This window comes from Rhamphochromis longiceps, linkage group LG6 (assembly GCF_057381845.1).
Source record: "Rhamphochromis longiceps isolate RC_006_pf linkage group LG6, R_longiceps_female_GT1.1, whole genome shotgun sequence".
Classification (NCBI taxonomy): domain Eukaryota; kingdom Metazoa; phylum Chordata; class Actinopteri; order Cichliformes; family Cichlidae; genus Rhamphochromis; species Rhamphochromis longiceps.
In genome coordinates this window covers 27759767-27783846 of record NC_140562.1, presented here as the reverse complement: position 1 = coordinate 27783846, position 24080 = coordinate 27759767, and the positions used below count along the sequence as shown (strand labels likewise).

The 24080-nt window shown below is 40.9% G+C and overlaps 2 protein-coding genes and 1 long non-coding RNA gene across 4 annotated transcripts; 2 read left to right on the top strand and 1 right to left on the bottom strand.

Annotated features, from left to right (window-relative positions):
• Positions 1-1603: 1603 nt before the first annotated feature.
• LOC146668168 (uncharacterized) lies at positions 1604-19727 on the bottom strand. 2 transcript variants are annotated; one of them, XR_014912129.1, is made up of 4 exons: positions 19460-19727; positions 17704-17736; positions 2940-3100; positions 1604-2720 (listed from the first exon to the last, which is right to left on the bottom strand). It is a non-coding gene; the product is annotated as an uncharacterized LOC146668168 (long non-coding RNA). The 2 variants fall into 2 exon arrangements; XR_014912130.1 differs by lacking the exons at positions 17704-17736; positions 19460-19727 and adding an exon at positions 4945-5121.
• On the top strand, positions 5838-7928 carry LOC146668170 (uncharacterized). The gene has a single exon (XM_085408343.1). It carries the CDS (start codon positions 5838-5840, stop codon positions 7926-7928), a length of 2091 nt encoding a protein of 696 aa, XP_085264469.1.
• Positions 7947-12705, top strand: LOC146668169 (uncharacterized). Its single transcript, XM_085408609.1, has 5 exons — positions 7947-8163; positions 8499-8586; positions 8665-9094; positions 12214-12373; positions 12566-12705. Exons 1-5 carry the CDS (start codon positions 7947-7949, stop codon positions 12703-12705), a joined length of 1035 nt encoding a protein of 344 aa, XP_085264735.1.
• Positions 19728-24080: the final 4353 nt, after the last annotated feature.

The following is a 24080-nucleotide window of genomic DNA, read 5'->3' as shown; positions in this document are numbered from 1 at the left end:
TCACACTGAACAGAGGGAGACGCAGACAGAAATACACAGAGGGTTAACGAGGGAAGTGGGAACACACGGGGAACACAGGTGACACTGATAATCATGACGAGACAGGGCGGGGTGAACTGAACACTGACGGGAGAGGTGAAACAGGAAGTACAGGAGGAGAGAGAGCACGAGTAGAACACCAACGTAACAGGCAGGGGAGACATGGAATAAACACGAAAGGGGACGAGGGCTCATAAATACATAGAGGGCACACAGGGGGAAGAGAGAGCACGGGGAGAACACCAACGTAACAGGCAGGGGAGACATGGAATAAACACGAAAGGGGACGAGGGCTCATAAATACATAGAGGGCACACAGGGGGAACTTAAACATAATGGGCAGGGGAAGCATGGAATAAAATACAAACATACAAGGAAACTAAGAACACTGGGCCAACATGGCCCAGGACCATGACACATTCAATTAATAATCCCACGTTTCCACAGGAAGAAAACCGTGCAAAGATGTACCTTTAAACCTTATGACAGCCATGAATATGTTCTTGCACTGTAGTGCATTTTAAAGCTAAAGTGTGGACTTCTTGTAATAACGTACAGTCTTACCAAAGTAAGATCTGACTTGGTAAACCTGCATTAGCAAAGATTATCTGTATGTTCAACTGCATATTTGTACCTTCTTAGTTACAGTCTAAATGAAGGGGGGGAGTGCTGCTCGTGGGAGTTATCACAGAAGGCTGTGAGAAGCAGGTTGTAATGTAAAGAAAAATGTGTAAATACAGTGTCTTGTCTATATAAAATAAAGTAAAATAATTCATAATTTCCTCTGGATGCTAAACGGAATCAGTGGCCTGGCACAAGGTGCTGCTTTCACCTTGGTCCTAATCTCTAATAATATCCGTCATATGATCAAATTAAATTACAGATAATATGTATCATTTGAACCCCAATCCTCAGTAATTGCATGTGTTACTAAGTTACAAGCGTTAGATCTTGTCTACAGATTAGTCATTAAAGCTGTAATGAAATTCTCCACCGGACAGAAAAGTGGCTCTGGTTTTACTATGAAAGGATAATTGAGCTATCTGTGCACAAACAAGCAATTATGAAAGGTTGTTGATCTTCCAAAAAGAATCAGTAAAGGAAATACGTGCTTTGCTTCTAGACTGTATTGTGTAATTTTGTAGCGCAGAGATACAGCACACAAAGCAAAGTTACACTGATAACCCGAGCTTTCATGTTTAATATAATTTGGAATTTCTTAAAATAGTACTTCTTTGTATTCATTGTTTGACAACCAGAGTATTTTTGTACAGAACTCCACCTCTAACTTATAACCTATATTATTATTTGTTGTTTGAGTTTCTTCATGACCACAGTTTAAACAGATTTCCTGAAAACTTACTCCAGTTATAACTCCCAGAGTACTTGCCTAACACCAACCTTTAAACAAAGTTCAAGTCATTAACATGAAAAATGTAACTATACAGCTTTGCAGCACACATTCACATTTATGTTAGTCAGCCATTGTTTCCACCAAGCAATTCTGTCTCTACCCAGCCAACATTTATATGTGGGGCCCATATGGTTTGGAAATGGGCTGAAAAATGGGCCCCATATAGGATTGTCCGCGGGTTCCGTAATGGCCCCATATTAAATGCCCATATAGGTGTTATGTTAGGAAAATCTGGGAACTAAATGGGCCCCAACTGGGCAAAGTACACAGAAACCCACCTAGGCCCCATCTTTCAAGTTTTTGTGGGTACCATGTGGGCACCACATAGGCTAAAAAGTGGGTTTTAAGTGGGATTGTCCGCGGGTTCCGTAATGGCCCCATTTTATAAGCCCATCTCGGTGTTATATTGGTAAAATCTGGGAACTAAATGGGCCCCAACTAGGCAAAGTACACAGAAACCCACCTGGGCCCCATCTTTCAAGTTGTTTTGTGGGTACCATGTGAGTACCACATAGGCTAAAAAGTGGGTTTTAAGTGGGATTGTCCGCGGGTTCCATAATGGCCCCATTTTGTAAGCCCATCTCGGTGTTATATTGGTAAAATCTGGGAACTAAATGGACCCCAACTGGGCAAAGTACACTGAAACCCACCTAGGCCCCATTTTTCAAGTTCTTAGTGGGTACAACATGAGGAAAACATGAGCTAAAAAGTTGGAATGGCATTAGCAGTGGGTTCTGTATTTGCATCCTATTTCTAGTTTGAATTGACTAAGTTCTGGCACTGAGTGGGCCCCATGTAGTAAAACAGTCACAAAATCAATTTTTCAGACGGCTAATACGGGTTCTGTGACACAAAGACACCAAATATATTAAAGCTGACCGCAAACAAAATCTAGTTTGTAAATAAAACCATTTCAAAAATCACGAGGGTACACAAAACAACATTTTTCACATTTATTTTGTCCAACAACTGTGATTTTACGTAACTGTATTCCAAAGTGCGTAAACGTTTAAAAACTAGAAATGTCAAACTACAGCAAAATTCCTTAGATATTTGGAACCGTAGCAACATGGGGAAAAAGTCAGATGGAAAACTCAAAAGCTTATCTTGAATCAGCAGGGTTTGTTTTTTTACAGAGCCGTAAGTCTATTTTGTACCCTTGCAGCCCTCGGTCCTCCTCTGTCTTTAGCTCCACTGAACCACTTGGACAGAGCCTTCTCTGCTTCTTGCAAGTTGACTTTTGATGTTAAATAATTCTTCAGTGCCTCTGCAAATGAAGAAGAAGAAAAACGGGCAAGCCAAAGTAAAGTTAATCTTAGCTTACTTCATTTGGTGATGATTTGCAAAGAACAATGTTTATTTCACTTTATTGCCTCAAAAAATATATACAAATTGCATGATAACCAATCTCAGTTACACTTTCAAACACTTTATTAAAAAAGTTTAGTTTTCTAAAGTTCAAATGTCTCAAGTGAAACTAACTTACCATACACAACATTAAAAAGACGCAAATCTCTGAACTTTTTTTCCCCCATGTCGGCCAAGCATGTTGTACTCAACAGCCAGCTCAGGTGATATGAGGAATTTCATCATCCTTCTTGTGGCATCGTCTACACTTGTTTCCCCTGTATCTGCTACCATGGCAACCTGAGGGGAACATACAAAAAGGACAGATTAGATACTGGCATCTGGTTAGGATGCCTCCCTGGTGAGGTGTTTTGGGCACGTCCCACCAGGAAGAGACCCAGAACACCCAGGACATGCTGGAGGGACTATGTTTTTCGGCTGGCCTGGGAATGCCTTGGGATTCCCCCGGAAGAGCTGGGCCAAGTGCCTGGAGAGAGCGAAGTCTGGGCCTCTCTACTTAGTACCGGATTGGGTCGAGGGGCAGCAGCCTAAGCTTAAGATAATGGACCGGAATGGAGGATAAATGGACGCTTTACATATTACTTAATGTTTACTGTGTGGTGATAAAAAAAAAAAAATGGTAGTAAACACAAGCTAAACTAAAAAAATTAATTGCGCTTCCTTAACCCTTTATCCCCAATAATGTTACGCAGGATAACTGGTAGGTCTGGTAGGTTTTTTCCTCTACTGTATACTATATGAATGTAATCAAGGATTAATAACAGAAAGAAAAAAGAAATTGAAATTTTGCCATTTTTACTAAAGGCAATCAAAATGTACATGAATAAAATATTTAAACTAGTCAATTCAAATTAATAACTCTAAAACACTGAACAAAATTAAGTATTTGACCCTGTGGTTTATTTTCGGACATCTCTTTTCTTCTAAAAGTCCAGGCGTGTTGGGCCCCTGGCAGAGCTCAGGTTTGACGAGACAGGTTTGGAAAAACCTGTCGCTGGCGACTTTTTGGGGGCTAAAGGGTTCAAATAAATAGGAATTGGCCAAAATTTGTATAAACTATGAAATAGCAGAACAAAAGTAAAAAAAAAAATCTTTATCTGTTATCAGAATCAAATATTTGATTAGAATAAAAAATTTAACTTTCTGGAAGATTTCTCGTTACATCTGTCATAAAAGTAACAACATCTCAGAAAAGAAACATGATAGCAACAGAAAAATATGATAGCAGTGTGATGTGATGGTCCCTGGCCAGATTTTTACACATATTATAAGCCCTGTGACACAAAAACCACAGAACTCTGACACGCACAGACTGTTTTCCTTCGTGCTAATGAAGAAAAATGCTGGTCTGGTATGTAAAAGGGAATTTATTCTTCCAGGACCTGAAGCTCCGTAATGCAGCCCTCCAACAGCCAAACCTATCTGTTCTCTGATTGTCTTGATGCATGCTCAATCATCCAGGTAAGTAAATCTCCAAAAGTTGATTCTGTTCATCTGGACGTAGCGCTTGCAGCATTTTCTCCCACTGAAAATGCTACGTCCAGATGAACAGAATCAACTTCTGGAGATGTTCTCTGATTGGATTGTTTAATTGGTGATTGACATGAAATTGACCAATCAGCTGAAAGGAAGAAAAATAGGGTCAAAATTTGGATGTGTAAGTATAAATCCACACACAGCCAGGAAAGCCGAGCGCAGAGTTGTTTGTAGCACCAATTCAGCCAGAGTGGAGCCAGATGGATTTTCCATCCATCCACACTGTAAAGTCTATAGACCAGCAAGTGATAAATTAACAGTGTTGTTGGTATTTTCTAAAACAGTTGTATGCAATAGGAATTGCTGTTTATAGTCCTCCTGTATATCTGCATGTTCCCTCCCAATTAAAACCTGTGATAATGGAGATTCAAATTCATGTCATACCTATACCAACAGTTATCAAGTATCCAGATCGACCTTTACTGATGTGCTCTGTCAGTGCGCCCCAGGGCAGCTGTGGCTACAATGTAGCTTGCCATCGCCAGTGTGTGATTGTGTGTGTGAATGGGTGAATGACTGAATGTAGTGTGAAGCGCTTTGGGGTCCTTAGGGACTAGAAAAGCGCTATACAAATGCAGGCCATTTACCATTTAAAGGAAAATTGTTATTTCCATGTATTTTCCTGTTCTGCCTTCAACTTTGAGGACTTCCCCCCACATTTCTAGTTGTGACAGTGCACCTACAACAAAAAAAATCTGCTGTGATTTACATTTGTTGAAAGAGCAATTTTGTAAAATAGTCTATTTTTGTATGCACAGTTTACAAATCTGTCCTGTACAGCATGGACTGATTGCATGCTAAAAAGTTGTTGCTTAAAAATAAAACAATAAATTTTTAATTAATAACATCAGCCTTTCATCTTTAATAAAACGATCAGCATTGCTGCTTTACCAGGTGTAACTATAAAGATGAAAGAATTTAGACAGTTTTTAACTCTAAGTGATGCTGCAGTGTTGTTTGACATGAAGAATACGGAGCTTAGGACCCAGATTACTCCCAGATTTAAGAGCATCTTAGTCCGACAAATACGACAATAACGATGGCCGCTTGCATGTTCTGCAAAAAAATGTGCTTTGTTGTGTATCTGACGGACAAACACCAAACCAGTTCCACATCACTGAAGTTGCACCATTTTTACAAACCAATTCTGGTTCATCTGTTTCACTCAACGACCGGCCATGTGCGTATGAAAACAAAGGCACTGCGCATGTGCGTTTTACTCCCATTCTATCGCGATATTTCATTTTCCTATCGTTGCCTAACATTATACCGGTATTATCGTGAACGGTATAATATGGCCCAGCCCTACCTGCTTGTGTCTGCAATGTGACAAAATGTGGAAAAGTTCAAGGGGGGTGAATACTTTTGCAAGCTACTGTATTCCTCTTCAGAATATCTTCTGCAATTTTATGGATTGCCGTACGTGTGAAAATGGCTCACACTTCTATTCTGCACACAATCTTCTGTGTATTTTAGTGAAATGGATTACCTTCTTGCCAAATCACGGACGAGGAGAAGGAGAATTAAAGTTAGAGTTCAGCAGCATTTACAGAGCCTTGCTTTAGATGCTGTGGAACTTGCAGAGAAGGCCGTGGACCAGGCTTTGCAATACACTGAAGATGTGGCGAACAAACATTCGATTGTGGATGAAGCAGTGGAAAATATTGAAGATATAGAAAATAAAGATGAGACTATCAACAAGGCAGAGGACAATGTAGAGGAATATTCGAGTAACAGCTTGGATGAAGATTTACCTCTGGATTTTAATAGTAATGACTTTTACATGGATAGTGAAGCGGATGAAGAACAAAACTGTGACTTTCCTGATGTGGAGTCAAACTCTGATGCTAAGAGGAAACTTGCTGAATGGGCAGCAAACCGAAATGTGTCTCATTCTGTGTTGTCAGAGCTCTTAACCATACTTTTGGAGCTTGGTCTCGATTTGCCAAAGGATCCCAGAACTTTGCTCAGTACATTAAAAGACTGTGAAGTGAAACAAATTGGCAGGGGAAGTTACTACCATTTTGGTCTTGAAAGTGCAGTATTGTCAGAACTGAAAATGATAAATCAACATGAACTGAAAACTGATACATTAACCATTCGTGTGAATGTTGATGGTTTGCCTCTCTTTAAGAGCTCTAATATGCAACTGTGGCCTATTTTAGGTAAGATAGTTGAACTGCCACAAGCAAATGTTTTCATGATGGGTATATATGCTGGTCCCTGCAAACCTGAGTCGGTGAACGACTACATGCATGATTTTATAGAAGATGTAAAAAAGGTCACAAAAACTGGTATTGTTTTCAATGGAAAACACTTCAATGTACCCCTTCCAGATGCTTTTATCTGTGACACCCCAGCTAGAGCTTATTTAAAATGCATCAAAGGTCATGGTGGCTACAGTTCTTGTGAGCGCTGTACACAGTATGGTGTTTATGTTGATGGGAAAGTTATTTTTCCAGATATGGATTCAAGTCTCAGATCAGATTCTCAGTTTGAAGAAATGTTAGATGAAGATCACCACAACTCCAAATCACCTCTTCAAGAGCTAGGCATTGGCATGGTTTCAGCCTTTCCCTTAGACTATATGCATTTAATTTGCTTGGGTATTGTACGTAAATTACTTGCCCTGTGGATTAAGGGACCATTGCAGTGTCGGGTTCCTATTTCTACTCTGTCTGCCATTTCAGATCACTTAAAACAGTGTAGGCAAAGTCTGCCACGCACGTTTTCCAGAAAGCCACGGTCCCTAATGGAGTACAGACAATGGAAAGCTACAGAATTAAGACAATTTTTGTTGTATACTGGACCAGTTGTGCTTTTCCAGAAACTGTGCAATCCACAGTACAAGAACTTCCTGGTTTTGTCATCTGCTATGAGGATACTTTTGTCTCCTTTGTGTAAAGAGTACTGCTATTATGCAAAAAAATTATTGAGATGCTTTGTTGCCAACTTTGCTAAGATTTATGGGACTAAATTCTTAGTTAACAATACACACAGTCTTTTGCACCTAGCAGATGATGCTACAAAGTATGGCCCTCTGGATTTGGTTTCATGTTTTCCATTTGAGAATTATTTGGGACAGTTAAAAAAGATGGTGAGAAGACCACAGGATCCTGTACAGCAAATTGTCAGACGAGTTTGTGAAAAGCAATTGTATCCTCACAGGTCTTGCAAAATGCCAGAGGGTGTACTCACACAGCCACATACATCTGGACCTATGATGACTGAATTTTTTGTCCATCATTCTTTTCAGTACAAGATGTACAGACATGGAAATCAAATAATCTCCACCTCCAGTGGAACAAATTGTTTTGATCTTGAAGGCAAAGTTGCAGTTGTGCGGAACATTGTGCTGTTCATCGGAGAAATACATGTTTTGTTTGAACTGTTTGAGACTGGAACAGCGTTTTTTAACTACCCTATTGATTCAACATCTCTGGGTGTACATTTGTTGTCAAAACTGTCAGGTCATCTTGCTAGTGCTCCTGTAACTAAATTTACAAAACCAATTATTTTGTTACCTTTTCGTAATGCATTTGTAGCTTTGCCTCAGCTACACAGCATGTAACTTAATGGCGTTTACAGGATGTCTTCATTCAGTGTGGTCGAGTTTGTGGATGAAGTTGACTCTGATGGCTGCAAGAAGGTAGACATCATTCCATCAGAGTGGTTCCATGACGCAGAGAGAAAATTATGCTGGTGGCCTCCTGCCTCATTGGTGAATGTGACAAAGGCTGTAAAGGAAGGAACACCACCAACCAGCAACTGGATACTCTGCAATGTCCGTGTCATGGGAAATGCAGGTAAGTTTGACTTTATTTGTACACTACATCTGTATTTCCTTTTCTTTAAAAGTTTATACATGAACTTTTTTTTTTTTTACTTGGAGGCTTTTGAAAATGTAAGGCCCTGTATTACTGTATTATTGTATGTTTCTGTTCTGTGTCCTGTGTACTGTTTGTTTCTATATGTGTCTTTCTGGCTGCTGTTACAACCAAATTTCCCCTTGTGGGACAATTAAAGGATTATTCTATTCTATTCTACTGGAAACCATTTTTTCATTGTCATTGTTTTTGCAGATTTATTTCTTCTTTACATTGTATCTTACATGTTGTATTCTGTACAATTTATGTTATAGCAACTTATGCAAATGCCAGGGCAAAGTTGCATCAAGCAGAGTATTCATCAGACTTGACGGACAATGAGAATGGCATAAGAAAAAGAAAGTAAGTGGTACTAGCATACAAACAAGATGAAGTTTATTTCCTGCAGTGTCATAAATGTTCTGTGCTTAACCTTTCTAGGCCAAGTGTTAAACTGATCAATCAACTGAGCAGCCACACTGAATCAAGTGAGCCTTCTGATTCAGATGAAGAACTTCCACCCACGCCTCCAGAACAACTCCTTCAGCGACCCTCTGGAAAAAACAATAGTGTAGTCGCCAGCCCCGCTGCCCGGAGTGCCGCCAGCCCCACTGCCCGGAGTGCCGCCAGCCCCACTGCCCGGAGTGCCGCCAGCCCCACTTGTGAAGCCATGTTCTCGAAAGTACTTGCCATTTTAGAGGAAGTGAAGGAGACTCAACTGGTTCATAGCAAGATGTTAAATGCCTTGCTGAAGCAGAAAAACGGTTCAGTTACGGAGGTCCCTGAAGGGGTTGTTTTACCTCTTAAAACCCAAGACGATGTTGAGGCTCTTAATGGAAAACTGGAGGACTCCAGTCTCATGTCTGCTGTAGTAAGTTTTTTTTTTTCCTCCCCATTCTGCTTGCCATTGTTCTTTATACAGTAGCCAGAAAAATTCTTTGATATATTTTCTGAAAGACATTCTCCTTCATGATTTTTTTTGGTATACAGCATAATTGGTTTCATTTAACACAGCAAGTCTTACTGGTCCTGAGGCAGCAAAGCAGGCCAGAGACCATCACATCTGCTACCATGTCTTTCTGTTGCTATGATTTTTTTTTTTTTCTGAGATGTTACTTTTATACCACATTAGGGCTGCCACGATTAGTCGACTAGTCACGATTACGTCGACTATCAAAATCGTCGACGACTGATTTAATAGTCGACACGTCGTTTGAAGCTTTGTAAGATCACAAAAGACGCAGGAATAATAGCAGGATTTAAGAGTGTAATAACGGACTGAAACAGATGATGGCAGCACTGCATGTACAAGGATGTCAGCTGCCGTTAAACCCCGAAGAAGAAGTAGCTCTGTCCCAGAATTCATAGCGCAGCCCAGCTCAGTTTCCAACAATGGCGGCAGCTAGTTAGTTTTAATATTACTCTTATTATTCTTTCTGGGTCACAAAATAAACGTTTAGCATATTTTCAGGCGAGAATGTAGCTGTGTAAACCTCAAATATCTGCTCAGTTTATCAAGACACCACATATTTTCAAAAGCGCTCCGACGTTTTCGGAGACGTCTGTTACCCACTAGCTCGATAGCTAGGCTCACTAGAGCCGTGAGAACACCGGACTCCCGGCAAATCGTTTTCAAACCTACCGCCGTCTTTCGCTACTCAGGTTAAACATATATAAGTCACTTAGATAACTTAATACTGTTATTGTTTGGCTTTTTTTGTATTTTATTTGTTCCTGAGTAAATCGGTTTGGCTGAGATTAAAGTTATAGTTTTTACACAGCTGAATAAACATCAAGCAGACAGCTGATTATCAGAAGTGTGAGATGCTGGAGAATTTACTCCGGTGTCCTGTTATATTTTAGATAGCAAGGAGTTTATTAAACTTCACCGAAACAATCTGCAAATTTCATTCAAATTTAATAAACTATCATCTTGTCTTTCTTTATTTTTAGTTAGCACAGACCTTAAACACTTAAAGCTGTAAGCTAATGATAGTTATATAAGAGCAGATGCTGCTGGTGCAATAAGCTGTACGTTTTATGTCCAATGGATGATGATCTGATTAGTCGACTAATCGCAAAAATAATCGGTGACTAGTCGACTATCAAAATAATCGTTTGTGGCAGCCCTATACCATATGTTTACCTTCCAGAAAGTTACATTTTTTTTATTCTAATGAAGCATTTGATTCTGATTTTGATAACGGATAGATTTCTTATATTTGTTCTGCTATGATAGTTTATGCAAATTCTGGCCAGTTCCTATTTATTTTAACCTTTTAGCCCCCAACCCGTCGCCGATGACAGGTTTTTCCAACCTGTCTCTTCCAACCAGAGCTCTACCAGGGGCCCAACACAGCTGGACTTATTTAGAAGAAAAGAGATGCCCAAAAACAAACCACAGGGCCAAAGGTCACAAAATTGTTTTTGTTCTGTTTTACAATTAATAATTCAAATTGCCTATTCGAAATCTTTTATTCATGTACATTATGAGTCCCTTTTTCAGTTAAAACAACAGTAAAATTTCAAGTTTGTTTTTTGCCCTTTTCTGTTATTAATCCCCGATTACACTCTTATAGTATACAGTAGAGAAAAAAACCTAGCAGATGTGGAAACTAGAAGTAATCCTGAAAAAATGGAAAAAAGCACACACACTCACAGCTGATTTTATGACACTTTTACAGCTAAAACAACAAAATATTCACAGGTGTCCTGCTTAACATTATGGATAAATGATAAAGGGGTAAGGAATAGGGGTGGGTTTTGATTATAGATTTATCAAATAAAACCTATTTTAGTTTGGAGAAAGTAAATGAGAGCAGGCACACGCATTCTGCACAAAGATGTAAACACAAAGCGCGGACCCGCCGACAGATCAGAATCAGTGAGATGTGGCCTTTCTCAGCCGACGGCACTTTGTGTTTTTTGTGCTAGATTCTGAAGCTGCAGGTTTTATCTTTTTTCAAACAATATTGACTGAACCAGCAGCAAAAGAAGATCCAAACTACACTGAAAATTTCGCTTCACGTAAACATCGTCATGAATTCCCTCTTACTTTTGCTGTTTTGGTTTTCCACCATGGTGGTTTTCCATGACGGTACTGGAATATTTCTAACATTTTGAGTTATTTTCCAGTATTAGAAAATCAGCACTGCTCAGTGTTAGCCATTGTTAATCTTCAAAACTGACTAGGTTACTTTTAAACATATAACACTGTCAAAAGTGTTAATTTAACACTCAACAGTGTTGTATTTAACACTCTGAGGTGTGGACCCATATAGACACTCTCCAGTGTTAATTTAAAACTGGAGATTTTGCTGTGTAGTATTTTTTTATCTCCACACAATTAACATTAAGTAATATGTAAAGCGTCCATTTATCCTCCATTCCTGGTCCATTATCTTAAGCTTAGGCTGCTCCCCCTGTGACCCAATCCGGTACTAAGTAGAGAGGCCCAGACTTCGCTCTCTCCAGTCTCTTGGCCCTGCTCCTCCAGCGGAATCCCAAGGCATTTCCAGGCCAGCAGAGAAACATAGTCCCTTTTGCATGTCCTGGGTGTTCCTCTGGGTCTCTTCCTGGTTGGATGTGCCCAAAACGCCTCCCCAGGGAGGCATCCTACCCAGATGCCAGTATCTAATCCAGGGGTGTTAAACTCAAATACACAGTGGGCCAAAATTCAAAACTGGAACAAAGTCGCGGGCTAACGTTAATATTTATTGAAATATATTTATTCCTCCAGATATAGGAATGAATCTTTTCTTATGGACTCAAACACATTTTTCTGAAAAACTGAATATGGAACAAGCAAAGCTTAATACTAAACAATATATATATATATATATTAGCTGTATAATACCAGTAGGCCAGCTCTAATAGTAATTTGGTATGGCTTCGCGGGCCAAATATAAGTAGGCTGCGGGCCAAATTTGGCCCGCAGGCCAGAGTTTGACACCTATGATCTAATCTGTCCTTTTTGTATGTTCCCCTCAGGTTGCCATGGTAGCAGATATAGGGGGAACAAGTGTAGATGATGCTACAAGGAGAATGATGAAATTCCTCATATCACCCGAGCTTGCCGTGGAGTACAACTTGCTTGGCCGACATGGGAAGAAAAAGTTCCGAGATTTGCGCCTCTTTAATGTTGTGTATGGTAAGTTAATTTCACTTGAGACACTTTTTTTAATAAAGTGTTTGAAAGTGTAAGTGAGATTGGTTATTGTGCCATCTTATATATTTGAGGCAAGAAAGTGAAATAAACATTGTTCTTTGTAAATCATTACCAAAGGAAGTAAGCTATGGTTACCTTTACTTTGGCTTACCCATTTTTCTTCTTCATTTGCAGAGGCACTGAAGAAGAATTCTTTGACTGCAAAAGTCAACCTGCAAGAAGCAGAGAAAGCTCTCTCCAAATGGTTCACTGGAGCTAGAGACAGAGGAGGACTGAGGGCTGCTAGGGGACAAAATAGACTAACGGCTCTGTAAAAAAACATAACAGACACCTCTGCTGATTCAAGACAAGGTTCTGAGTTTCCCTTCTTATTTTTTCCCATGTTGCTACAGTTTCAACTCTAAGTAATTTGAATGTAGTTTGATATTTCTAGTTTTTTAAGTTCACACTCCTTGGAATACAGTTACTTAAACCCACAGTTGTGTGACAAAATAAATGTGAACAAAATGTGTTTTGTGTCCCCTCTTGATGTTTCTATTTGCAGTCAGCTTTAATATATTTAGTGTCTTTGTGTCACAGAAGCCGTATTGGCCGTCTGTTAATTTGATTTTGTGGCTGTTTTTCTACATGGGACCCGCCCAGTGCCAGAAATTAGCCAATTCAAACAAGAAGTAAGATGCAACTACAGAACCCACTGATAATACCATTCCAACTTTTTAGCTCATGTTTTCCTCATCTTGTACACACTAAGAACTTGAAAAATGGGGCCCAGGTGGGTTTCTGAGTACTTTGCCCAGTTGGGGTCCATTTAGTTCCCAGATTTTACCAATATAACACCAAGATGGGCATTTAACATGGGGCCATTATGGAACCCGCGGACAATCCCACTTAAAACCCACTTTTTAGCCTATGTGGAACCCACATGGTACCCACAAAAAACTTGAAAGATGGGGCCTGGGTGGGTTTTTGTGTACTTTCCCAGTTGGGTGCCATTTAGTTCCTAGATTTTGCCAATATAACACTAAGATGGGCTTATAAAATGGGGCCATTATGGAACCCGCGGACAATCCCACTTAAAACCCACTTTTTAGCCTATGTGGTGCCCACATGGTACCCACAAAAAAACTTGAAAGATGGGGCCTGGGTGGGTTTCAGTGTATGTTGCCCAGTTGGGGCCCATATAGTTCCTAGATTTTACCAATGTAAAACCAAGATGGGCTTATAAAATGGGGCCATTATGGAACCCGCGGACAATCCCACTTAAAACCCACTTTTTAGCCTATGTGGTGCCCACGTGGTACCCACAAAAAACTTGAAAGATGGGGCCTGGGTGGGTTTCTGTGTATGTTGCCCATTTGGGGCCCATTTAGTTCCTAGATTTTACCAATATAAAACCAAGATGGGCTTATAAAATGGGGCCATTATGGAACCCGCGGACAATCCCACTTAAAACCCACTTTTTAGCCTATGTGGTGCCCACGTGGTACCCACAAAAAACTTGAAAGATGGGGCCTGGGTGGGTTTCTGTGTATGTTGCCCAGTTGGGGCCCATTTAGTTCCTAGATTTTGCCAATATAACACCAAGATGGGCTTATAAAATGGGGCCATTATGGAACCCGCGGACAATCCCACTTAAAACCCACTTTTTAGCCTATGTGGTGCCCACGTGGTACCCACAAAAAACTTGAAAGATGGGGCCTGGGTGGGTTTCTGTGTATGTTGCCCATTTGGGGCCCATTTAGTTCCTAGATTTTACCAATATAAAACCAAGATGGGCTTATAAAATGGGGCCATTATGGAACCCGCGGACAATCCCACTTAAAACCCACTTTTTAGCCTATGTGGTGCCCACGTGGTACCCACAAAAAACTTGAAAGATGGGGCCTGGGTGGGTTTCTGTGTATGTTGCCCAGTTGGGGCCCATTTAGTTCCTAGATTTTGCCAATATAAAACCAAGATGGGCTTATAAAATGGGGCCATTATGGAACCCGCGGACAATCCCACTTAAAACCCACTTTTTAGCCTATGTGGTGCCCACATGGTACCCAAAAAAAATTAAAAGATGGGGCCCGGGTGGGTTTCTGTGTATGTTGCCCAGTTGGGGCCCATTTAGTTCCTAGATTTTACCAATATAACACCTATATGGGCATTTAACATGGGGCCATTACGGAACCCGCGGACAATCCTATATGGGGCCCATTTTTCAGCCCATTTCCAAACCATATGGGCCCCACATATAAATGTTGGCTGGGAATAAACTTTCTGAATCCTTTATCATCCGCAATTGAAAATAGTTGTGGATGATTACTATACCTTTCTAATGTGACGTTGTTGTCCTTGGCTCTCTTTCTCTCTCTCTCCCTCCTGCTCTGTTACTGTGCTACTGCGTGTGTAACAACCGCCCCTCCCCCCTCTTCCCAGCGCAAAGCACAAGGCTCGCGTGCAGAGTGAAGCGGAAAAAAGGGCGAGAGAGAGAGGGTGAGAGAGAGAGAAAAAACACGCTTGTGTCGTTCACTTCAAAGAGCCGTTTCGTTTTGACCAACACATCACTAACAACCATGATGAAAAACGCTCATCTGCTTCCATCACCATCAGCTGATTAACATTGAGCTGCTGCAGTCAACACCATCAAACTAATTTAGTGTTTAATGTTATGTTATTGAATGCTTTTATTTTTAAATCTTTACCAGCGCTTAAAGACTGTAGATGTTCACACCTGGTGTTAGAAAACCGAGCTCACAGCAGTATTTTTTTTTATAACAGGAAATTTAAATTTTTATTGGTTACCGTGTTTATTACCACTTTTATCAGTAATGTACTTCCTATAAAATATGGGTTTGATAAGTTACCGGTTTATTGAAATCAGCTAGTGAACACATCGATCACTTTATTGAACTACACGCCTTACACTCTTGTGAGCTCTGGTTACTAACAGCAGGTGTGAATGTTTGGAGTCCAAAACGCAGATAAAGATTAGAATAACAAGGCAATGTAAAATCAGTTTAATGCAGTTGACAGTAGCAGCTCAGATGGAAATCAGCCAATTGTGAGGAGAGCAGAGGACCAAAACTGTCAGAGTTGTGGGACAAGTGAAGAGAACACTGTTGGCATTATTGTTAGCATAAAAGATGAAAATTAAATAAATGTTAAATTTTAAAATAGATCATTGCCTCCTGTGCCTAAATAAATATATATACTTAATACCAGTAAAAAAAAAAGGATGCCCCAAAGACCATCACTTTTCAAAAATAATAATAATAATAATAATAATAATAATAAGATAAGATAACCTTTATTAGTCCCACACGTGGGAAATTTGTTTTGTCACAGCAGGAAGTGGACAGTGCAAAAGTTATGACGCAAAAATTAGAATACAATAAGAATAAATACAGTACACAGCTGTACAGAATAGAATAAAATAATATACTATATACAGTAGAATAAAATAGAATAAAAATATACAATAAGATAAAAATAGAATACGAATGCTATATACAACTGAGTAAAAATATGCCAGAAAAGATTATTGCACTTAGTGTTATTGCACATGTGTGGATGTGTGTGTTTGTTCAGTTAAAGTCTTTGTTGTGGAGTCTGACAGCAGTGGGGAGGAAAGACCTGCGAAATCTCTCCGTCCCACACCGTGGGTGCCGCAGTCTCCCACTGAAGGAGCTGCTCAGTGCTGTCACAGTCTGCTGCATGGGGTGGGAGACGTTGTCCAACAGGGATGACAGCTTAGCCGCCATTCTCCTGTCACTCACCACCTCCACTGGGTCCAGAGGGCATCCTAGAACAGAGCTGGCCCTTCGGATCACCCTGTTCAGTCTCTTCCTGTCCCCAGCAGAGATGCTGCCGCCCCAGCAGACCACACCATAAAAGATAGCAGAAGCCACCACAGAGTCATAGAAGGTCTTCAGGAGTGGGCCCTCCACCCCAAACGACCTGAGTCTCCGCAGCAGGTACAGCCTGCTCTGCCCTTTCCTGTAGAGGGCGTCTGAGTTATGAGTCCAGTCCAGTCTGTTGTTCAGATGAACACCAAGGTACTTGTAGCTGTCCACAGCCTCAATGTCCATACCCTGGATGTTCAGTGGTTGCAGTGGAGAATGCTTGTGCCTGCGGAAGTCTACCACCAGCTCCTTGGTTTTACTGGCGTTGATCTGGAGGTAGTTCAGCTGGCACCAGTCCACAAAGTCTTGAGTCAGTCCTCTGTACTCCTTGTCGTCCCCATCAGTGATGAGGCCGACTATTGCAGAGTCATCAGAGAACTTCTGCAGGAAGCACTGGGTGGAATTGTGGGAGAAGTCTGCAGTGTAGATGGTGAAGAGGAACGGAGCCAGAACCGTTCCCTGTGGGGCCCCCGTACTGCAGACGACCCTGTCCGACACACAGCCCTGAGTCCTCACATACTGTGGTCGGTCGGTGAGGTAGTCCAAAATCCAGGTAGTGAGGTGATGGTCCACTCCAGAGTTCTCCAGCTTGTCCTTCAGAACCGAGGGAAGAATAGTGTTGAAGGCACTGGAGAAATCAAAGAACATGATTCTCACAGTGCTTCCAGCGGTCTCCAGGTGAGCGAGGGAACGATGTAGGAGGTGAATGACGGCATCATCCGCGCCAATGCCAGGCTGGTAGGCAAACTGAAGTGGGTCCAGTGATGAGCTTGTTAGGCGCCGAAGCTGAGCCAGGACCAACCGCTCCAGGGTCTTCATCAGGTGGGATGTCAGAGCCACCGGCCTGTAGCTGTTGAGGTCCTTGGGGCGTGAAGTCTTTGGCACTGGTACAACACAGGAGGTTTTCCAGAGCTGTGGGACTCTTCCCAACCTCAGGCTCAGGTTGAAGAGGTGCTCCATCACCCCACACAGTTGGTCCGCGCAGGACCTGACGACCCTCGAGCTGATGCCATCTGGGCCCGCTGCCTTCTTGCCATTAATCCTCCTCAGTTCCCTCCTAACCTGGGTGGTTGAGAGAGACAGGCTGGAGCCTTGTGTTGAGTGTGTATTGGATGCTGTTGTTGGGGGTGGGGAGGAGTGAGCAGGGTGAATAGAGGAGGTGTGAAGTGTCTGAGGTGTCAGAGGTGGAACAGCAGCAGTGGGGGTGGGTGAGTCTGCAGCCGATGTTGTAGACTGTCTCATGGTTGAATCAAATCTGTTGAAGAAATGATTCAGTTCATTTGCCCATCTCACATCCCTCCCAGGCAGAGAGTTCTGCTGTTTGTGGCCTGAGATGGTTCTGAGGCCTCTCCAGACTTCACCAACGTTGTTTTGCTGAAGCTGGTTCTAATAATAAGTAATACAAATAATATGAAAGTTACTTACATGTCAAAGATGGTGCTTGTGATCTTGAAGAATCTAAACGTGATAAGGAAATGAAAGAAAGTGCATGAGAAAATACAAACATTTTTGTTTTTTCCCAGGATAATTCAATATAAAAGATTCTCTTACTAATGCACAAAATGAACAGTGTAATTAAAAGTTTGAAAGGCACTGCATGTGTTTATATGATAAACTGACTAATTCAAGCAGAAAACACTAGCAGTGCAAAAATGTATCTAACTAGCTGACAGACTTTAAAGTCACAGGAAGATATATCAAAATGGTGACTTATGCCAGAACAAATGACTTGACAGACATAAATCCTAAATTCCTTTAAGTAAAAAAGGAATTACTTTTTTATAAGTGGTCCCTAGTGGTTTTCAAATTATTACATGGCTTGTTAATTTTTTATTAAATTATTAAGAAGCCAGATGAGTTCAAAACATTTACAAATTACTATAAAGCACTATCCAAACTTCAAATCAAGTGGCAAAATCTCCAAATTAAAAGTACTCACAAACTATAAAAATTTGATTATACTTAAAAATATGCAAAAACGAATTTAGTGGAATTTTTACCTGCTCAAGAATACATTGAACATGCAATATTTAATTGAAAAGAACAAAATTTGTGTACTTTTAGAAAGGATTATTAAATATTTGGGGATACTAGCCATAAAGAGGGTCTCGTACATTTACGGGCATCTAATTTCCTGGATTTAATGATTTAAAAGTTTAATAGGTCTTTGAAGTTGATAATAAAATTGAGTCCATTATTAGCAAAAAGAATTTAAAAAAAAAGAGCAAAAAAATGCTTAATATATAATAATTGTTTTAAACTTAAGCTTTGTAATTGTAGCAGATTTCATTATGTCTGCAATTTTTTATTTAGCCCCACAGTAGTAAAAGCCATAAATGGGAGTTAGATTTATTACTAGTATTTTACACAGCATTCAGCTATAATAACATGTTCTGCATTTTCCTACTTCACCATCTGATCTGAACAGCTGCACTCTCTTAATTAATTAATGACCTAACATTTCTCAGTAACCAATAACTAGATGGAACAGCACAGTATCTAAGAGAGTGATCAGACAGTGTTTGAGCTAAAGAATCTGCGTGTTTCTTTTGGGGGCTTTTTACACACTGATCCACCACCGTTTTCCCATAGTACAATGCATATCTGGTAACATTACCGTATTCAGATCAGAAAACCGTTTCAGCTGCAGGGATCTACTCCTGTAATTTAAACAATCACCTTGCTACACTGCACATGAATATTACGTAACATGGTATGACTAGCTCATGTTCAGACATTTAAGATACTGTTCAGCCATTTTGTTTACTGGGTAGTGCATAATGGCCGAGTTAGCTGAGCAGGAATCCACTAAAGCCAAAAAAATAATATAAATTTTTTAAATTAATTACAAAAACCTTATAGGAAAACCCAAGAAACAGTTGCAGAAGCACAGAAAAAAAACTGCCGTGTACGTTATAGTGTGTAAATTCAAAAACTGTATAGAGAGAATGGTGCAATGAAAACAGAATAAGATAAGATGAACTTTATTGAGTAGAATATAGGCAGTAAGAGTTTTGTAATTAACTTTAAATTATGTTTGCCAAAGACAATGCAGTAAATTAACCCAGTTCTACCTGCTAGCTAAAGATGTTATGCTTCTCCCCCTTATACCGTTTAGGACGACTATAGAAAGTTACTAAAATAACCATTGATGAAAACGTATCAAACTTTAAGTATTTACCTTTGTCATAGTTTTCGATTCTTTGGTATCCTTTTGTCCTCCACGTTCTTAAACACCAGGGAGAGAAAAGGCGCAACAGACGAAAGACCGCGAAGACTAGACGCTAGGCGGTGCAATCTGCTCCTCCCTCTTTTTAAACGAGCCAATAGGAGCTGCTCACATTAAAAACAACTTTATTTAAAAAGTCGTTTTACACCTGATACAAAAATTTTAAAAGTCAAACAATGCACAAGTTTAAAAGAACAATTTTATTTTTAAAAGTTTTTTAAGCATAGGGATGGTTAATATGTTTTAAAAAGTAATATATAATATTTATCAAAAATTGTCACCCAAATCAACATCATAATAAAAATATAATTAATAAAAATATAATAATGATAAGAAGAAGAATAACAGTTTACCTAAAAGCTCTTCTAACATTAGACTGGTTTTGAAAAGTTTCAATAGTGTCAATACACCATAAGGACAAGGGAGTTTCACAGTTGAAGTGTGACTGCTTGAAAGACCCCATTCCCTCTCCTTTCCACTAGTTCAAAGAAAATATAAATTATTTCTGGTTATATAATTTGAGGGCACAAGTTTGAAGAGTAACATTTTAACAGATCGGTAATATACTTCAGGAGCTTTACTGGATCTGATTAACCAAAACTTCCATCTTCCATGTAACTAACTGTCTTTTCTCTAATACAGTAGAGTGTGTCTGATCTACTAAAAATCCTCAACTGCATGTTTGCTCAAGTAAATAGTCTTAATTGTTTGAACAACCAGTAATCCTTAATTTGCAAATGCCAAATCTGGATTTTGTCTGTGTAATTCACTTTTATCTTAGGTTTTTTATTCGTATTTTTTGCTTTTCTTTTTTTCTACTCTTGTGTCCGTTTTAATCACTTAATATTGCTGCTGTGACAAGTGAATTTACCTAAGAAGAATCATGAAGTCCTTATTTTATCTTATCTGAGCCTCACCATGCAGCCTACCATGCAGAGTTCACATTAAGTACATAAAATGAAATCTAAAATTAAAAAGTAACCAGTTTCAAACCAGTTATTTGGAATAGTGTGCAGAGTGTTTTGAGTAACATTGAATGTTCAAAAACACCAAAGTTCCTATAGTCTCACTTGACAGCTGGGTTGTAGTGTCTGATAACACATAACATCTTGAGGTCTCAATGTGGACTTTGAGTACATTTGCTAGCCAAGGCTAAATACTGAGAGGGTCAAAAATGAAGGGTCAAGAACATCTGACTGTACGTAAGGGTAGCAAAAGTGATAGACTGAGGTTGTGCCAAATATGTTAAAGTTAGGGTGATTTCTTAGAGAATGGTACCACATGGGTGCCGTCTGCAGGTTATAAAAGAGAGTTATGTTCATACTTTCTTTTGAGATTATTTTTACAATTTGACTTTCAGAACTCCCTGGGTTGTGCGCAATCTGTGATGGGCTTGTTTGGAATAAATCCTCCTTTATTCAAATAACACTTTCTCAGGCTCTTCACAGAAGAAGAATCCTCACATAAGCATGTGCTACCATTTTGAACCAATGTACACATTTACCATCACTAACCCAACTAGGACCTACATTGGATGCCCACCCATATGGATTTGATGTTAGAAACGGAAGTGGGTCCCATATATACTAAACAATCTTGAGCCCATGTAAAATATATGCCCATATTAATTTAACACAACCCATTTGGGGCCCACATAGACATGTTTTCAGGGTCTGACTTGCATTTGCCCATGTGTGATACATATAGTTTGACCAGGTGGGCCCCACCTATGTCATCAGTACCAAAAAATATATACCGATTACCTCACTTTGCCCCACCTGGGGCACACAACAACACCTTTTCTTTAAATGACTGTGTTTGCCCATGTCTAACCCAGGTGAAAAACCCAAGTGGGTCCTACGTGTGTTTCCCATTTTGAAACAAGTGAAGTGTTTCCCATGTTTGACCCAGCCAGGACCTACTATATGTTTCCACTCAGTTTTGCCCATATGGCTTTAATGTGAGAATCAGAATCAGAATACTTTATTGATCCCTGGGGGAAATTATTTTTTGTTACAGTGCTCCATTTTAAACCAACATTAAGACAAGACAGACAATACGCTAACTAAGAATAGTACAATATATACATATATATACATACATACATACATAAGTCACTTATAAATAAATAGTTGGAAAAGAAACATGTGTAGCTGTAGCAGCAAACAGTGTGTTAAGTGGATGCGTTGTACAGGGAGATGGCCACAGGCAGGAATGATTTCCTGTGTCGTTCAGTGGTGCTTTTTGGTAATCTCAGTCTCTCACTGAACGAGCTCCTGTGACTGACCAACATGTCATGGAGTGGGTGGGAGGTGTTATCCAACATTGTCTTTATCTTGGACAGCATCCGCCTCTCCGACACCACCTTGAGGGAGTCCAGCTCCATCCCCACAACATTGCTGGCCTTACGGATCAGTTTATTAAGTCTGTTGGCATCTGCGACCCTCAGCCTGCTCCCCCAGCATGCAACAGCATAGAGGATCGCACTGGCCACAACAGACTCATAGAAAATCCTCAGCATTTTCTGGCAGATGTTGAAGGACCTCAGTCGCCTCAAAAAATAGAGACGACTCTGGCCCTTCCTGTAAAGTGCTGTGGTGTTTTTAGCCCAGTCCAGTTTATTGTCAATGTGTACTCCAAGGTATTTATAGTCCTCCACAATGTCAACACTGACCCCCTGGATTGAAACAGGGGTCAAGTGTTTCCTGGTCTTCCTGAAGTCCACGATCAGTTCCTTGGTCTTTGCCACGTTGAGCTGCAGATGATTCTGCTCACACCACGTGACAAAGGAGTCGACCACAGCCCGGTACTCTGTCTCATCATCCCTGCTGATGCATCCAACCACCGCAGAGTCATCAGAAAACCTCTGAAGATGGCAGGTCTCTGTGCAGTGGCTGAAGTCTGTGGTGTAGAGGGTGAAGAGGAAGGGGGAGAGGACAGTCCCCTGTGGTGCCCCTGTGTTGCTAATCACCTTGTCAGACACACACTGTGGGAGACGTACATATTGTGGTCTTCCTGTCAGGTAATCAACAATCCAGGACACCAGAGAAGCATCCACCTGCATCGCTGCTAACTTATCACCCAGGAGGGTCAGCCTGATGGTGTTGAAAGCACTGGAAAAGTCAAAAAACATGACCCTCACAGTGCTCGCCGGCTGGTCCAGATGGGTGTAGACACGATTGAGCAGGTAGATGACCTTTCCCAATCAAAAACCTTGGGTTGACTCTACTGTCAGGAGAGCTCTCAAAGCACGGACCACGGCCTACAATATGGGGCTCACATCGGGCGATATGACCAACTATAAAGCAGCTTCTTATGGTTTAAGGAAGACTGTGAAAGCGGCTAAAAGGCGTTACAAGGACAAGGTGGAGTCGCATTTCCAATATGGCGACTCCCGACGTATATGGGACGGGCTACGAACAATCACAGATTATAAACCCAGCACTGTGAGATGTACGAAACCGGAGTTAGCTGACGAACTCAATGCTTTTTTTGCGCGTTTTGAGGCGCCTCAGTTTCAATCTCAGAGCCCTGCACCCGCCCCCGCTGCTGAACCAGCACCACTGATACTCTCTGAGCATGACGTGAGGAGAGCTCTGAGGGCAACCAACTGCAGGAAGGCAGCGGGACCAGATAGCATACCGGGACGTGTGCTAAGAGTATGTGCAGATCAGCTAACTACAGTTTTCACTAACATCTTCAATGCCTCCCTGGCCCAGCAGGTAGTCCCCACCTGCTTTAAAACATCAGTGATTGTTCCGATCCCTAAGAACACCCGCCCAGCCAGCCTAAATGATTATCGCCCAGTGGCCCTAACATCTGTAGTGATGAATGTTTTGAGAGGCTCATGAAACCCTTTATTAGTTCTTTCCTCCCTCCCGACTTGGACTCATTGCAGTTTGCATACCGGACAAATAGATCCACTGGAGATGCTGTAGCACAGGTCCTGCACACCACACTGAGCCATCTAGATGAGGGACGTGGGAACTATGTGAGAATGCTGTTTATAGACTACAGCTCAGCGTTCAACACCATAGTGCCCCACATCCTTACGGATAAGCTCCGGGATCTGGGATTCAGCACATCCTTGTGCAGGTGGATTCACAGCTTTTTGACTGCGAGACCACAGTCGGTGAGAATAGGGGATGTGTACTCTCATACCCTTTCACTGAACATAGGGGCCCCCCAGGGATGTGTGCTTAGCCCTCTTCTTTATTCCCTCTACACCGCGGACTGCACGGCCAGATACCCCACTAACTCCATTGTGAAGTTCGCTGACGACACAGTGGTGGTAGGACTCATCTCCGGGAATGACGAGAGGGCCTACCGAAGCGAGGTGGACGGATTAGCAAAGTGGTGTGTGGCAAACCACCTCTCCATGAATATCAGCAAAACAAAGGAGATGGTGATTGATTTTAGGAGACAGAGAGGCGAGAAAACTCACACCCCAATTCAGATCAATGGAAACCCTGTGGAGAAAGTCTCTAATTTTAAATACCTCGGTGTTTATATCAACGAGGACCTTAATTGGAACACACATACGGACTTCCTCATCAGCAAAGGCAGACAGCGC